The 17,946-nt window shown below is 37.7% G+C and overlaps 1 protein-coding gene across 8 annotated transcripts in view; it reads right to left on the bottom strand.

Moving 5' to 3' along the window:
- Positions 1-17,946, bottom strand: part of TRIQK (triple QxxK/R motif containing) — a 116,107-nt gene that overhangs the window by 48,504 nt on the left and 49,657 nt on the right. For 4 of the 8 annotated variants that reach the window (XM_027561570.1, XM_027561566.1, XM_027561569.1 and 1 more), the window contains one exon: positions 5,052-5,133. In XM_027561570.1, coding sequence (XP_027417371.1) covers positions 5,052-5,112 — 61 coding nt within the window. In that variant the 5' untranslated portion in view covers positions 5,113-5,133. Of the gene's footprint in view, positions 1-5,051; positions 5,134-7,983; positions 8,078-17,946 lie in introns of all 8 variants that reach the window. The other 4 variants (XM_027561573.1, XM_027561571.1, XM_027561568.1 and 1 more) reach the window with 2 other exon arrangements.

The following is a 17,946-nucleotide window of genomic DNA, read 5'->3' as shown; positions in this document are numbered from 1 at the left end:
ATAAAAACCATATGATTATCTCAATAGATGCAGAGAAAGCCTTTGACAAAATTCAACATCCATTTGCAGGAATAGAAGGAACATACCTCAACATAATAAAAGCTATATATGACAAACCCACAGCAAACATTATCCTCAATGGTGAAAAATTGAAAGCATTTCCTCTAAAGTCAGGAACAAGACAAGGGTGCCCACTTTCACCATTACTATTCAACATAGTTTTGGAAGTTTTGGCCACAGCAATCAGAGCAGAAAAAGAAATAAAAGAAATCCAAATTGGAAAAGAAGAAGTAAAACTCTCACTATTTGCAGATGACATGATCCTCTACATAGAAAACCCTAAAGATTCCACCAGAAAATTACTATAAATAATCAATGACTATAGTAAAGTTGCAGGATATAAAATCAACACACAGAAATCCCTTGCATTCCTATACACTAATAATGAGAAAACAGAAAGAGAAATTAAGGAAACAATTCCATTCACCATTGCAACGGAAAGAATAAAATACTTAGGAATATATCTACCTAAAGAAACTAAAGACCTATATATAGAAAACTATAAAACACTGGTGAACGAAATCAAAGAGGACACTAATAGATGGAGAAAGATACCATGTTCATGGATTGGAAGAATCAATATAGTGAAAATGAGTATACTACCCAAAGCAATTTATAGATTCAATGCAATCCCTATCAAGCTACCAACAGTATTCTTCACAGAGCTAGAACAAATAATTTCACAATTTGTATGGAAATACAAAAAACCTCGAATAGCCAAAGCGATCTTGAGAAAGAAGAATGGAACTGGAGGAATCAACCTACCTGATTTCAGGCTCTACAACAAAGCCACAGTTATCAAGACAGTATGGTACTGGCACAAAGACAGAAATATAGATCAATGGAATAAAATAGAAAGCCCAGAGATAAATCCACGCACATATGGACACCTTATCTTTGACAAAGGAGGCAAGAATATACAATGGATTAAAGACAATCTCTTTAACAAGTGGTGCTGGGAAATCTGGTCAACCACTTGTAAAAGAATGAAACTAGAACACTTTCTAACACCATACACAAAAGTAAACTCAAAATGGATTAAAGATCTAAACGTAAGACCAGAAACTATAAAACTCCTAGAGGAGAACATAGGCAAAACACTCTCTGACATACATCACAGCAGGATCCTCTATGACCCACCTCCCAGAATATTGGAAATAAAATCAAAAATAAACAAGTGGGACCTAATTAACCTTAAAAGCTTCTGCACATCAAAGGAAACTATTAGCAAGGTGAAAAGACAGCCTTCACAATGGGAGAAAATAATAGCAAATGAAGCAACTGACAAACAACTAATCTCAAAAATATACAAGCAACTCCTACAGCTCAACTCCAGAAAAATAAACGACCCAATCAAAAAATGGGCCAAAGAACTAAATAGACATTTCTCCAAAGAAGACATACAGATGGCTAACAAACACATGAAAAGATGCTCAACATCACTCATTATCAGAGAAATGCAAATCAAAACCACTATGAGGTACCATTTCACACCAGTCAGAATGGCTGCCATCCAAAAGTCTACAAATAATAAATGCTGGAGAGGGTGTGGAGAAAAGGGAACCCTCTTACACTGTTGGTGGGAATGCAAACTAGTACAGCCACTATGGAGAACAATGTGGAGATTCCTTAAAAAACTGGAAATAGAACTGCCTTATGATCCAGCAATCCCACCGCTGGGCATACACACTGAGGAAACCAGAAGGGAAAGAGACACGTGTACCCCAATGTTCATCGCAGCACTGTTTATAATAGCCAGGACATGGAAGCAACCTAGATGTCCATCAGCAGATGAATGGATAAGAAAGCAGTGGTACATATACACAATGGAGTATTACTCAGCCATTAAAAAGAATACATTTGAATCAGTTCTAATGAGGTGGATGAAACTGGAGCCTATTATACAGAGTGAAGTAAGCCAGAAGGAAAAACATAAATACAGTATAATAATGCATATATATGGAATTTAGAAAGATGGTAACAATAACCCTGTGTACGAGACAGCAAAAGAGACACTGATGTATAGAACAGTCTTATGGACTCTGTGGGAGAGGGAGAGGGTGGGAAGATTTGGGAGAATGACATTGAAACATGTAAAATATCATGTAAGAAACGAGTTGCCAGTCCAGGTTCGATGCACGATACTGGATGCTTGGGGCTAGTGCACTGGGACGACCCAGAGGGATGGTATGGGGAGGGAGGAGGGAGGAGGGTTCAGGATGGGGAACACATGTATACCTGTGGTGGATTCATTTCGATATTTGGCAAAACTAATACAATTATGTAAAGTTTAAAAATAAAATAAAAATTAAAAAAAAAAAAAAAGAACTGATGCTGAAGCTGAAGCTCCAATACTTTGGCCACCTGATGCAAAGAGCTGACTCATTAGAGAAGATCTGATTCTCAGTAAGACTGAAGACAGGAGGAGAAAGGGCTGACAGAGGATGAGATGGTTGGATGGCATCACCAACTCAATGGACATGAGTATGAGCAAGCTCTGGGAGATGGTGAACGACAGGGAAATCTGGCATGCTGCAGTCCATGGAATCACAAAGAGTCGGACAGGACCAAGTGATTGAATAACAGTAATGCATAACAGAATCCTCAGAATAATTTAGTATAAGAAGAGGAATGAGACCTTACAATTATGTTACTTTCTCTGTCTTATTTTTTCTTTGCTCTTACACATATGAATATAACTAAATCAAAGGAAAATATGCAATGATTATAGAACAGAATACTTTAGAGATTTTTAGTATGTTTACTTTTAAAAATGGATTATGAGATATAATTCAGTTTCAATAAAAATCCTAGCAGATGCTTTATTTTTTCTATTATCAATGATGACAGAAATCAGAACAGTGGTTGCATATGGGAGGGTGGGATAGAGACATTGGAACTATTTGAGAGGATAGAAATGTTCTGCATTTTGATTGGCATATATGGTTACATGGATATATACACTTGTCAAAATTCTAACAATTGCTTAAGAGTTGGATATGAATTGTTCCCAAATATGTTCATTCTTTATTCATGTGGTTTCGCACATCCCATTTGATCAAACTTCAACCTGGTAAGTCAGTCCTTCTCTTTAAATACATAAATAATATAACACTCCACACTATTATTGATACAGCATCCCATAAGTGAAGGGAGGATATAAAAAATCAAATATAAAATTTCTCTCAAGAGATAATATAGCCAGAATTTTTTTTATTTTTCAGTTATCAATTAGATGAATGAGATCTTTTCATAAGACTTTTGATTGTATGTTTTATTTTAATATATGCAATACAATTCCATTGACAGAGGAACCTGGCAGGCTAGAGTCCATGGGGCTGCAGATTGGACATGACTTGGTGACTAACCCATGGTCACACACAGCAATAATAACAATGATCACATATTATACAGTAAAAGGCATCTCCAAAGCAGTAAGTCGCTTCAGTCATGTTCGACTTTTTGCAGCCCTATGGGTTGTAGCCCACTAGGCTCCTCTGTCCATGGATTTCTCTAGGCAAGAATACTGAAGTGCGTTGCCATGCCCTCTTCCAGGGGATCTTCCTGACCCAGGGATCAAATCTGCATCTCTTAAATCTTCTGAATTGGCAAGCAGGGTCTTTACCACTACTGCCACCTGGAAATCCCTTTTAACGTATAGTCGTTTGTTTTTATTTATGTATTTAGAGTTCCATTTATATGAATTGGCTTCTCATATTTTCTGCCCATTTCACCATTGGGTTTCCAGATTATTTTATTTATTTATAGTAGGACTTTATTTAGGGCTTCCCAGGTGGTGTTAGTGGTAAAGAACCCACATGCCAATGCAGGATACATAAGACAGGTGGGTTCACTCCGAGTCGGGAAGATCTGGAGAAGGGCATGACAACGCACTCTAGTATTCTTGTCTAGAGAACCTCATGAAGCTTGGCAGGCTATGGTCCACAGGGTTGCAAAGAGTTGGACACGACTGAAGCAACTTAGCGTACACACATGCAGGGTTTCATCTTTCGACAGGTAAATTTTTAATTAGTTATAAATTTTAAATATTTTCCCTTTGTCTGCATCTTCTTTGTTTTGCAGAAATATCTTTTCCTTTAGGAGTATACTTTATGTATCATATTTATAAAAGAGGTATATAGTCTTTTGGTATCAATTACTTCTACTTATTTTCTGACTTGCAACTTCTTTGTTTATCTGTTAGTTATTTAGAAGAGTTTTTTAAACTAATTATTATTGTAATTACTTTCTAATTTCCAAAGGGATGGGAACAGGTGAGAACAGGAAGGAACATGTAAGAAGAGAGGGTGATGGGGGGCGTAGAAGTTAACTTTTTTACTTTTAACCGATTTCTAATTTACTACACTGTTCAAAGTTTTAGTTGTAGGATATTGCTTCTATAAAGTTGAGGAGACTTGATTGTGACCTAGTATGTAGGTAATTTTTTGTAAATACTCCATGCATTATTGAAAAGATTGGGTAGGAAATCCTGCACTTAGAGCACAGTCTCAATCAGAGAAGATTCCTTTTATCTTTCTATGCTGATGACTGGACTTCTCTCTAGTTCACCATTTTACTAAGGTTAAATTTTAATGGAGAATTTTGAGGCTATCACATTATTGCCACCAAGAGTCATCAACAGAACTGAAAGATTTCATAAGGATAACAAGAAATAAACATGATAATATTAAAATTACTGACTACATACAAGCACACAGCCTTAAGAATAAAAATAGAAGTATTTTTGCTTTTACCAAGTCAATAAAAATTGTAAGAGCTTCAAAAAATCCTAAGTACAAAAATGTATTTCTTTATAGATAAATAAGGCTGCGCTTATTTTTGTTCTTTAAAACCTCTGTGCATTCCCTTGTTACTCATATTCTGTGCATCATATGTATGAGGAAAAAGTTATTTTGTTAATATCGCACACAACTGCTTTTTTTTCTTCATCTTAATTCATAAGAATGTATCAAAGGGGATTCATTGCTTACCAATTTGCTTTCTGTACTGATCAACAGGAAGTTTTATAGTGGAGGCATCTTTTCTGCCCATCTTTGATCTCCAAGATGCCTGCTGCAAAAGAAAAAAAATAATTATGATGAAGTCCTAAAAAATCAAAAGGACTGTCTAAAAGCTACAGGAATAATTCATTTCATAAAATTTGCTTTTAAAGCAATGGATAAAAATTCATTTGACTCATTCCCATTCAGTTCAGTTCAGTTGCTCAGTTGTGTCTGAATCTTTGCGACCCCATGGACTGCAGCACACCAGGCTTCCCTGTCCTTCACCATCTCCTGGAACTTGTTCAAACTCATGTCCATTGAGTCCGTGATGTCATCCAACCATCTCATCCTCTGTCGCCCCCTTCTCCTCCTGCCTTCAATCTTTCCCATCAGCATCAGGGTCTTTTCCAATAAGTCAGCTCTTCTCATCAGATGGCCAAAGTACAGGAACTTCAGCTTCAGCATCAGTCCTTCCAATGAATATTCAGGATTGATTTCCTTTAGGATTGACTGGTTTTATCTCCCTGCAGTCCAGGGGATTCTCAGGAGTCTTGTCCAATACCACAGTTTGAAAGCATCAATTCTTCAGCGCTCAGCCTTCTTTATGGTCCAATCTCACTCACATCCATACATGACTACTGGAAAAACCATAGCTTTGACTAGACGGACAAATCAGCAAAGTGATGTCTCTGTTTTTTAATATACTGTCTAGGCTTGTCATAGCTTGCTTCCAAGGAGCAAGCATCTTTTAATTTCATGGCTGCAGTCACCATCTGCAGTGACTTTGGAGCCCAAGAAAATAAAGTCTGTAACTGTTCCCAAAATTATTTCCATTGAGTGAATGAAAGTCGCTCAGTTGTGTCCAACTCTTTGCAACCCCATGGACTGTAGTCTACTAGGCTCCTCTGTCCATGGAATTTGCCAGGGCAGAACACTGGAGTGGGTAACCATTCCCTTCTCCAGGGGATCTTCCCAGCCCAGGGATCAAATACAGGTCTCCCATATTGCAGGCAGATTCTTCACCGTCTGAGCCAACAGGGAAGTATGTTATTCCCATTAGATTTTGGAAAAAAATATAAAATTACTTCAAATAAATTATCAAAAAATATAAAAATTACAAAATTATTTCAAATACAATTGCTGGTAATTAAATTTCCCAAATGTTTTTCTTGGCAACATTCATTTTATCAAATACTATCAAGGCTCAATTAAACCACCCTGTTATAGAGCTGAATATGGTATTTAAGTTGAGAGTTTCAGTCATTTTGATGAGCTACTCTGTTTTCCTGGGTCTCCCATGTATGCGTGCTATAAACTTTTGTTTGAGTGTCACCTGTCAGTCTGTCTTATATTAATTCTTAGACCAGCAAGAAGAGCCTGTAAGGGTAGAAGAAAATTTTTTCCTCTTGTATACTACATTATATGCACTGTTTGATTTAATCCATAACATATCTTTCAAATCCTATTCTTGTTATTGAATTTAAATATTGTAGCACAGAATGTGGGAGAAGGCAATGGCACCCCACTCCAGTACTCTTGCCTGGAAAATCCCATGGACGGAGGAGCCTGGTAGGCTGCAGTCCATGGGGTCGCTAAGAGTCAGACACGACTGAGCGACTTCACTTTCACTTTTCACTGTCATGCATTGGAGGAGGAAATGGCAACCCACTCCAGCGTTCTTGCCTGGAGAATCCCAGGGATGGCGGGGCCTGGTGGGCTGCCGTCTATGGGGTCGCACAGAGTGGAACACGACTGAAGCGACTTAGCAGTAGCAGCACAGAATGCAACCTACCAACCAAAATCCATATTCTCCGTTTCTTCCTGGCACTATATTTCCTAGCTTCAAGTCAAACATTTCACTGAATTATTGCCAGTAGAATATGAACGGAAGTGATGTGTGCCACTCCAGACCTGCACACTAAAAAAATCTCCCTGTGTTCTTTTTCCCCTTCCAGTTGGCTAGAAGGGAAACAATCCCCCGACAAACCCTAGGATATATTTGTAAGGACACAGAATCCTGATCTGCTTGGGATGGAGGAGGGTATTATCTCACTTACGTACTACTACTGTCGACTGAAAAAATGCATAATCTACAAATTGAGAGTAAAGACAGCGTACCTAATAGCTCTAAGAGACTGCTCCAAAAAGGCAAATCGGGGATCCAGGATAAGGAGAAGTTTTTTTTGTGACAAAAGACCAAGTTGGAACATAACATGATTATTGTTAATAAAAGAGAACCAGACGTGTCAAGTTTAAGAAATTTAGCACTTGTCTATGTAGGGGAAGATGCAGGAGCCCGGGTTCACTGAAATCACTCCTTTGTTACGCACTTCAGCCATCTGGGGCCAGCACCCTGTGCTTTCTCATCCCCAGCTTCCTCAGGTACACCATCAGGGGTGGCTGCTGTGGCTGCCTGCGAGGTGGGCTTGGCCAGCCCATTTGCCTCCATCCTGAGTTCCCTCAGGGCTCACCATCCTGCGGCTGTAATGTAATGACTTGATGGCTGCAATATCCTTTGTTCACTGATAGGGCAGGCAACATTTTAGTTCTCACCCTCATTGTACTCTACTGAAAAAGAAATGAAATTCTACTGTGACCAAATCATGTACATTGGTGGGGTCTATTATAGACGTTAGCGTTCCCCAGAGTGGGGCCTGGAAGGTGTCCCTCACTGCTTCCAGGAAGGAGCTGCAGGATAAAGATGAAGTCAGGCAAGAACTAGCCAGTTAACAAGCAAAACCACGAGGGATTAGAGGGCCCAGTAATTTGGGAACAAGTGTGGAAAAGGCGACTTCTAAATACCAAATAGCAGAAAAAAAAAAAATTAATGAGATCTTGAAGAAAAAAGTGCTCATTAAGACCTCTCAGTTTTAAAATGGAGGAGGGGATCAAGAGCAGATCAAGAATGTTCCTTTCTCACCTGAAGCTATTGTTCCAGATCACCTGGAGGCAGCCACTATAGAGAGACATAGGAGGTCTGATGTTTATAGAGAAAGCAGACTTGAGAACCATGTCTAGGAAAGAAATTGAGGTGTGATTACTGGCAGGTGGAACTAAAAGGAAATGGTAAAAATGTTACTAAACTCTGAGGGAATTGTATTTACAGGGAAACCAGAAACTTTGTTTAAAAACATCTGTGAATGAAAACCAATCAATCCTTGGCCCTCTAAACTTAAACCAACAGAGTGTTGCCATAAGAAGACAAACTGTGGATATGTAACGCACTTCATAGGTGACCCGGAAGAGGAGTCATCCAGAAGGCAGAGAAGGGAATTTCTCCAAAAAGACCATAATTAGAGGCTAAGCAAGAAACTCCTACTGTCACTATAATGGGCCTTCTCAGTGGTCTCCTGTACAACATGGATCCATGATCCCACTGTGTTTCCCATCTTGCCTCTAAATGGGAACAATTATCGGAGATATGAAGCAGTTGTCCTTTGCTTCACTATTATTTATTAGAAGCCAGGTGAGGCTGGGAATAGTAGGTAAATTTCATTATCTGTAAACCTCAAGGAACCACTGATTGTGTACTGGCTTGAGAACCATGACTTTGGAGATGGAGAACTTTAGGATTTCCCTACTGGGCAGGCAGGAAAAAGGATGCACATGGCTAACTCATGATCAGAAATATGGAATTTAGGGAAAGCTATTTACTAAATTGCATGTTCTCCTTTTTTTCTTTCCTGGTCACACTCAATTACATATTTCAGCTTCCTGTGGGCATGTGACTGAGTTTCAGTTAATGGAATATAAATAAATTAATCTCCTGGAGAAGGGAATGGCTACTCATGCCAGTATTCTTGCCCAGAAAATTCCATGGACAGAAGAGTCTGGCAGGCTACAGTCCATGAGGTTGCAGAGTTGGACATGACTGAGTGACTAACACATGGTCACACAGAGCAATAATAACAATGATCACATGTTATACAGTAAAAGACATCTCCAAAGTAATAATTTCTACCTATATGTAATAAAATTATAAATTCACCTAAAATCACTTTTATATTCATAATAATCTTCAGATTTAATATCACAGTAATTGCTGCTGCTGCTGCTAAGTCACTTCAGTCATGTCCGACTCTGAGGAATGTACAAAGTTAAACAAAAAGTCAAATAAATTGTCTTCATATCTCATAAACCATGTAGTTATTACATCTAAGATAATACATCCTTAAATTTCAGAATTGAAACCAAGACATCACCTAATCCTATATTCTCACTTGTTATAATTCAGAACATTAAAAATAATTCTAATAATACAAAACCCATAAATGTCAATAATTTTATTATAATTTATTCACATAGCAATTCCATTTGCAAGTGTTTTGCATTTGTTAATTGTAGATAGGACTCAAGTTATTTTGATCTTGATTGCGTAAGACTAGACAAGATGTCAATACATTTTAGGAAGGAAGTTAGTTTAAATGAATAGAGGCACCATATATTATTCCCTCTTTAATTTATTCTTTTTGTTGTTGTTGTTCACCCTCATGGAATAGCTTAAATGTTTAAAAAGCAAGTTATTAAGGCTACTTACCAACACAGTCACTCACTAGGTTTCCCTCAGTTCTTTCCTGGTCATTTAAACAAACATCTAAACAAACAGAACACTGTGGGCTTCCCTAGTAGCTCATACGGTAAAGCATGCAATGCAATGCAGGAGACCCAGGTTCAATCCCTGAGTTGGGAAGATGCCCTGGAGAAGGAAATGGCAACCCACTCCAGTATTCTTACCTGGAGAATTCCATGGATAGAGGAGCCTGGTGGGCTACAGTCCATGGGGGTCACAAAGAGTCAAATAAAGATAACACTTTAGAGGCCAGTATTTTATTCTTTTATTATCTGGAGTAAATTTTTAAAATGTCAGGAACTCACAGAGACTATCTTTTCACCAAAGTAAATTGAACTTTATTTACTCTAAAATATACTTTAAATATAAAAAACTATAGCAAAAATTAAAAAGCTAAATAACCTAAAGTTTTATCAATATAAGGGCCTATACTCTATGAATGATACATTTTAGGTATATAATAACCTGTGAATATGAAAACTTTAAGAGAATTCCAACCTAGGAGAGACATTAAAGAGGAACTAGTTTTTCTATTTAGGTGATTGGTAATTCCTATGTAAAATTTCAAAAATTTAAACTTTATTCTTGTCTTTGAAATTATCTTCTATTTTTTAAGCAAGGATACATTTTAACAAATGTTGAAACAAACAAAAAAAGCCTAGAGGACACACATATGTCCTATGATAAAAATCAGATTTTTATCAATATTAGTTGCAAAAATGCAAGAAGATGGGAAATATTTTACTTTCCTAATAACCATATTGAGCTATTTTAAAAGACCTATAGAGAAACCCATCCATGTCTATGGTACAAACTGTCAATGCCTCACACATCTAGAACCTCTAAATTGCTCTGACTTTCTTTGTTCTTCAAAGCCTTGCAGTAATCATCATTCATTTCTATTGCTTTGATGGTTAGATAGCAAACTCCCAAGAAATCCAGGGAGACATTAGCACATACAGCCACAATTTCTAATAAGACAGCTATTTGCATATCAGATCAGCCACAATTTAAAATGTGTTGTGATAGATGCGGAAAGGGAATAACAGATTTATATTAGCATGTACAATACCAAGATTGTTTTCACAATTTAATTCCTTAGAGATTACATCTCATCACCTTCTTTCATAAAGAAGGCTACATTCCCTGAGGAATTAACTTGCTCTGAGATCCAGCTAAACTAAAATATGGATTAATAAGATAATATTTATTATTTATGAATTTTGCTGTAGGAATGATTTCAGATTAAATCATCAGAGAAGTTTTTAACATTCTTGAAACTTGATAACACAGTTTTAAGGAAGAAAAAAATGCTAATTTTATTTAATGCCTAAATTGCATATTAAAACAATTCATAATTAACTTTACTTGATTAAAACTGTATGTTCTTTAAGACTTTTAAAATTAAAGAGAATACTTAGTTTTTAATATCTTTTCTTAACCTAAATTTTGCACTGCAATTTGCTACCTATATTTTTAAGCATAACATGTGACCTTTAAAACAAAGATAGCGTTATACTCAGTCACATTCCAATGAACTTATTTTATTGCCCATTTATACCTCTCTTATGAAATCTAGAAAATACATGTAAAGAAATAAGAAACATGAAGCTTTCACATATGTCTCTGCTTCCAGAAAAAGAATTCAATCCAGACCGTGATATTTAAATACAGATTAAAACATAGGTTATTAAAAATATTCAATCCATGACCACAAAAAAATAACCAGCTCAGTTATTAAGGCTGTAAGATAGAACTTACAAAAAAAAAAAAAACCCTCTTACTTAAGTATGAAGTTATAAAGAGGCCAAAAATGTTTGGCTATGACTTGATCAGAATTGAGAACCACTTATGAAAATACCATATTATGCTGGATGCTGGAATGAAGAAAGACAAACATCTCCGATCTAACATTCCAGGGTAATATTCTAAAAACTCAAAACTGATCAGGTAATTAACATGCTTAAGGCATCCAAGTGATGGCCCTTTTCCCTATATTAAGCAAAACTCCTTACTATAAAGAGCTATTAATGATTCAGGTTTATCATTTGTTCCCCACTCATGTTACTGTGCACTATCAAATTAGGCTTCTAGGCCCATGATTTGACAAGGTCATTTACTTTTTACTTTAAATGTCAGTTCCGTATCTCCAAATTCACGGAAACTATATTTTAATATTTCAAACAAGGGTACATGATTCAGATCTCCGGAGATAATTCTCCACACTTAAGGAAATGAAGTTCAGTTCAGTTCAGTCACTTAGAGGTGTCTGACTCTGTGAACCCATGGACTGTAGCACGCCAGGCCTCCCTGTCCATCACGAACTCCTGGAGTTTACTCAAATTCATGTCCATTGAGTTGGTGATGCCATCCAATCATCACATCCTCTGCCTTCAATTTTTCCCAGGATCAGGGTCTTTTCCAATGATTCAGTTCTTATATCAGGTGGCCAAAGTATTTGAGTTTCAGCTTCAGCAGCAGTCCTTCCAATGAATATTCAGGATTGATATCCTTTAGGATGGACTGGTTGGATCTCCTTGCAGTCCAAGGGACTCTCAAGAGTCTTCTCCAACACCACAGTTCAAAAGCATCAATTCTTCGGTGCTCAGCTTTCTGTATAGTCCAACTCTCACATCCATACATGACTACTGGAAAAACCATAGCCTTGACTAGACAGATCTTTGCTGGCAAAGTAATGTCTCTACTTTTTAATATGCCATCTAGGTTGGTCATAACTTTTCTTCCAAGGAGCAAGCATCTTTTAATTTCATGGCTGCAGTCACCATCTGCAGTGATTTTGGAGCCCAAGAAAATAAAGTCTGACACTGTTTCCACTGTTTCCCCATCTATTTGCCATGAAGTGCTGGGACCAGATGCCATGATCCTAGTTTTCTGAATGTTGAGCTTTAAGCCAACTTTTTCACTCTGCTCTTTCACTTTCATCAAGAGTCTCTTTAGTTCTTCACTTTCTGCCATAAGGATGGTGTCATCTGCATATATGAGATTATTGATATTTCTCCCAGCAATCTTGATTCCAGCTTGTGCTTCATCCAGCCCAGCGTTTCTCATGATGCACTCTGCATATAAGTTAAATAAGCAGGGTGACAATATACAGCCTTGACATACTCTTTTTTCCTATTTGGAACCAGTCAGTTGTTCCATGTCCAGTTCTAACTGTTGCTTCCTGACATGCATACAGATTTCTCAAAAGGCAGGTCAGGTGGTCTGGTATTCCCATCTCTTTCAGAATTTTCCACAGTTTATTGTGATCCACACAGTCAAAGGCTTTGGCATAGTCAATAAAGCAGAAATAGCTGTTTTTCTGGAACTCTCTTGCTTTTTTGATGAGCCAGTGAATGTTGGCGATTTGATCTCTGGTTCCTCTGCCTTTTATAATTCCAACTTGAACATCTGGAAGTTCACGGTTCATGTACTGTTGAAGCCTGGCTTAGAGAATTTTTCGCATTACTATACTAGTGTGTGAGATGAGTACAATTGTACAGTAGTTTGATCATTCTTTGGCATTGCCTTCCTTTGGGATTGGAATGAAAACTGACCTTTTCCAGTCCTGTGGCCACTGCTGAGTTTTCCAAATTTGCTGACATATTGAGTGCAGCACTTTCACAGCATCATCTTTTACAATTTAAAATAGCTCAACTTGAATTCCATCACCTCCACTAGCTTTGTTTGTAGTGATGCTTCCTAAGGCCCACTTGGCTTCACATTTCAGGATGTCTGGCTGTAGGTGAGTGATCACACCATCGTTATTATCTGGGTCGTGAAGATATTTTTTGTATAGTTCTTCTGTGTATTCTTGCCACTTCTTAACATCTTCTGCTTCTGTCAGATCCATACCATTTCTGTCCTTTATTGAGCCCATCTCTGCATGACATGTTCCCTTGGTATCTCTAATTTTCTCGAAGAGACCTCTAGTCTTTCCCATCCTATTGTTTTCCTCTATTTCTTTGCATTGATCACTGAGGAAGGCTTTCTTATCTCTCCTTGCTATTCTTTGGAACTCTGAATTTAAATGGGTATATCTTTCCTTTTCTCCTTTGCTTTTCACTTCTCTTCTTTTCATAGCTATTTGTTAGGCCTCCTCAGACAGCCATTTTGCTTTTTTGCATTTCTTTTTCTTGGGGATGGTCTTGATCCCTGTCTCCTGTACAATGTCACAAACCTCCATCCATAGTTCATCAGGCATTCTGTCTATCAGATCAAGTCCCTTAAATCTATTTCTCACCTCCACTGTATAATTATAAGGGATTTTATTTAAGTCATACCTGAATGGTCTAGTGGTTTTCCCTACTTTCTTCAATTTAAGTCTGAATTTGGCAATAAGGAGTTCATGATCTGAGCCACAGTCAGCTCTCAGTCTTGTTTTTGCTGACTCTATAGAGCTTCTCCATCTTTGGCTGCAAAGAATATAATCAGGCTGATTTCGGTGTTGGCCATCTCGTGATGTCCATGTGCAGAGGCTTCTCTTTGTTGTTGGAACAGGGTGTTTGCTATGACCAATGCCTTCTCTTAGCAAAACCCTATTAGCCTTTGCCCTGCTTCATTCTGTACTCCAAGGTCAAATTTGCCTGTTACTCCAGGTGTTTCTTGACTTCCTACTTTTGCATTCTAGTCCCCTATCATGAAAAAGACATCTTTTTTGCGTGTTAGTTCTAGAAGATCTTGTAGGTCTTCATAGAATTGTTCACCTTCAGGTTCTTCACCATTAATGGTCAGGGTATAGAGTTGGATTACCATGATATTGAATGGTGTTCCTTGGAAATGAATAGAGATCATTTTGTCATTTTTGAGATTGCATTCTAGTACTGCATTTCAGACTCTTTTGTTGACTATGATGGCTACTCCATTTCTTCTAAGGGATTCTTGCCCATAGTAGTAGATATAATGGTCATGTGAGTTAAATTCACTCATTCCAGTCCATTTTAATTTGCTGATTCTTAAAATGTCGACATTCACTCCTTCCATCTCATGTTTGACCACTTTTAATTTGCCTTGATTCACAGACCTAACATTCCAGTTATGCAATAATGCTCTTTACAGCATTGGACTTTATTTCCATCACCAGTCCCATCCACAACTGGGTGTTGTTTTTGCTTTGGCTTCATCTCTTCATTCTTTCTGGAGTTATTTCTTCACTGATATCCAGTAGCATATTGGGCACCTACCGACCTGGGGAGTTCATCTTTTAATGTCCTATCTTTTTGCCTTTCCATACTGTTCATTGGGTTCTCAAAGCAAGCTTACTGAAGTGGTTTGCCATTCCCTTCTCCAGCAGGACCACGTTTTGTCAGAACTCTCCACCATGACCCATCTGTCTTGAGTGGACCTATACAGCATGGCTCATAGTTTCACTGAGTTAGACAAGGCTGTGGTCCATGTGATCAGATTGGTTAATTTTCCATGATTGTGGTTTTCAGATGGAGAAAGATAAGAAGCTTATGGAAGCTTCCTGATGGGAGAGACTAACCGAAGGGGAAACTGGGTCTTGTTCTAATGGGCAAGGCCATGCTAAGGAAATGAAAATTAGTTAATTAAAAGACTATCAGAACTATGGTTTTCCAATAATCATGTACAGATGTGAGAGTTGGACCATAAAGTAGGCTGCATGCCGAAGAATTGATGCTTTCAAATTTTGATGCTGGAGAAGACTCTTGAGAGTCCCCTGGACAACAAGGAGATCAAACCAGTCAATCTTAAAGAAAATCAACCTGGTATATTCACTGGAAGGACTGATGCTAAAGCTGAAGCTCCAATACTTTGTCCACCTGATTCAAAAAGCTGACTCATTGGAAAAAAATCCTGATACTGGGGAAGACTGAAGGCAAAGGGAGAAGGGGACAACAGAGTATAAGATGGTTAGACAGTATCAGTGACTCAATGGACTTGAAATTCAGCAAAATCTGGGAAATAGTAGAGGACTAAGGAGCCTGGCATCTTGTAATCAATGGGGGTCACAAATAGTAAGACATGACTTAATGACTGAACAACAGAAAAGACTATCAAAGTGTGACACAGCATTCAAGTAGACAGTTTACACTTTGACATAAGTGTAATAATAGTGAGACAGGTCTGCTATAGAACACATTCCTACTGTATAAAGCTGGAGAGCTTAACAGTGGTCTTCCTAATTTTTCAGGGATCAAACTGACCATTTTTGTCTTTATTTGCCAAATTACTTTCCTTTGTAGGTGCAGAAAGAGCATATAAGAACTTGAATGTGTGAAAAGGTGAGTTCTAAAATGGTGATCACTTGGCAACATTGACATAAAAATTAACAAGAAAAGTAACTATAGGACAGTACTCTGTATGACTCCAAAAAGTTACATTATAAGAAAGAAATCTTAGTGGTTGGGACTATCCTTCCACCACACTTAGAACTAAAGTGATTACAGCTGGGACAACTGTATATTCTTACAGGAAAAAAAAAAAACCCAGGACCCTATCTTATCACACACAAAACTCACAAAAGATATAAATAATAAAACAACAAAGCTGCTAGGGAAAAAATGAAGATTATTTTCATGACCTTGGGGTAGGCAAATAACACTTTAGAGAGAGAACACAGATAGTATGTAGCATCAAAGGAAAAAAAAAAAAAAGCATCTACTGGACTTAATCAAGTAAGAAAATAAATAGGTGACCTATATATAGGAAGCAAATATTCATAATACCTGTATATGACAAACAGAACTTGTATCTAGATTGTATAAAGAATTCTCAATAATGTAAAACATACAAACCTACCAAAAAATGGATAAAAGACACTTCACCAAAGAAGATATTCGTATAACAAATAAGCACACAAAAAATTTCTCAACACCAGTAGTAATCAGCAAAATGTAAATTAAAATTAGAATTGTATCACTACACACCCACTAGAATAATTCACATAAAGATTTGCTCTACAGAATGTTGGGAGGATGTGGAGCAACTAAAACTCACATGTGTATAAGTTGTAAAATCATACAAATATGTTGGAAAATTGTTAAGCAATTTCTCATAACGTTAACTATTAATAATTCTTCTCTTATGCATTTATCTAAAAGAAATATATACATATGCTCACAAAAAAAAAAAGCTTCATGAAAGGATATTCATAGTATTTTTATTCATAATAGCCAAAAAAATGGAAACAGCCCCAATGTTGATAAATATAAAAACTGGAAAACTGTGGTTTATTCACATAAAGAGATACTACCCAGAAAAAAACTACTGATAATATGCAACAATGGAAATTAATCTCAAAAACAGTACTGTAAGCAAAAGCAGCAATGACTCTTTTGGACCTAAGTTGAATAGGCATTTACCATTTCATTATAAGTGGCCTTATAGCATAATTTAACCAATGTAATCCCTGGTCCTTCCCTGACACATACACTTAAGTATACTTTCCGTGGGATAAGAAATATGTACAAGGTGAGAAAGCACAGATCAAAAGTCTAGACAAATCTATTACAAAATAAGTAAAAGGAAGGAGACAGATAGGATAATGAGTAGAGAGGAACTAAGGCGGAGGGAGGTTTTCTTTATGCCTTGTTTTGTTACATGTGAGGGCATGTTTGTTTTCCTTTAGGTTTGCTTTTTGTTTTAATTTTTTATACTTATTTACACACTTATTTTTGGCTATCCTGGGTCGTCTTTGCTGCACACAGGCTTTCTTTAGTTGTTGTGAGTGGACGCTACTCTCCAGTTGTGATGCATGGGCCTCTCATTGCAGTGGCTTCACTTATTGCAAAGCACAGCCTCTAGGGTACATGGGTTTCAGTAGTTGCAGCATGTCACCTCAGTAATCATGGTGCATAGGCTTAGTCTCCCAACAGCATCTGGAATCTTCCCAGACTGAGGATCAGACCCATGCTCCTTGCATTGGTAGGTGGATTCTTTACCACTAAACTCCCACGGAAGTCTGAGATGTTTGTTTTTGAGAACACATGGAAATTTGAGTTGGTCTAAACATTAATTGGAAAGACCTAGTACAAAGTATGGAGAAGGCAATAGCAGCCCACTCCAGTACTCTTGCCTGGAAAATCCCATGGATGGAGGAGCCTGGCGGGCTGCAGTCCATGGGGTCGCTAAGAGTCGGACACGACTGAGCGACTTCCCTTTCACTTTTCACTTTCATGCATTGGAGAAGGAAATGGCAACCCACTCCAGTGTTCTTGCCTGGAGAATCCCAGGGACGGGGGAGCCTGGTGGGCTGCCATCTATGGGGTCGCACAGAGTCGGACACGACTGAAGTGACTTAGCAGCAGCAGCAGCAGCAGCAGTAGTAGAAAGTAAGGAGGTGAAGATACA

The sequence above is a fragment of the Bos indicus x Bos taurus genome, chromosome 14 (genome assembly GCF_003369695.1).
Source record: "Bos indicus x Bos taurus breed Angus x Brahman F1 hybrid chromosome 14, Bos_hybrid_MaternalHap_v2.0, whole genome shotgun sequence".
Taxonomy (NCBI): domain Eukaryota; kingdom Metazoa; phylum Chordata; class Mammalia; order Artiodactyla; family Bovidae; genus Bos; species Bos indicus x Bos taurus.
Note: the sequence above shows the minus strand (reverse complement) of the source record. Positions and strands in the feature narration are given on the sequence as shown.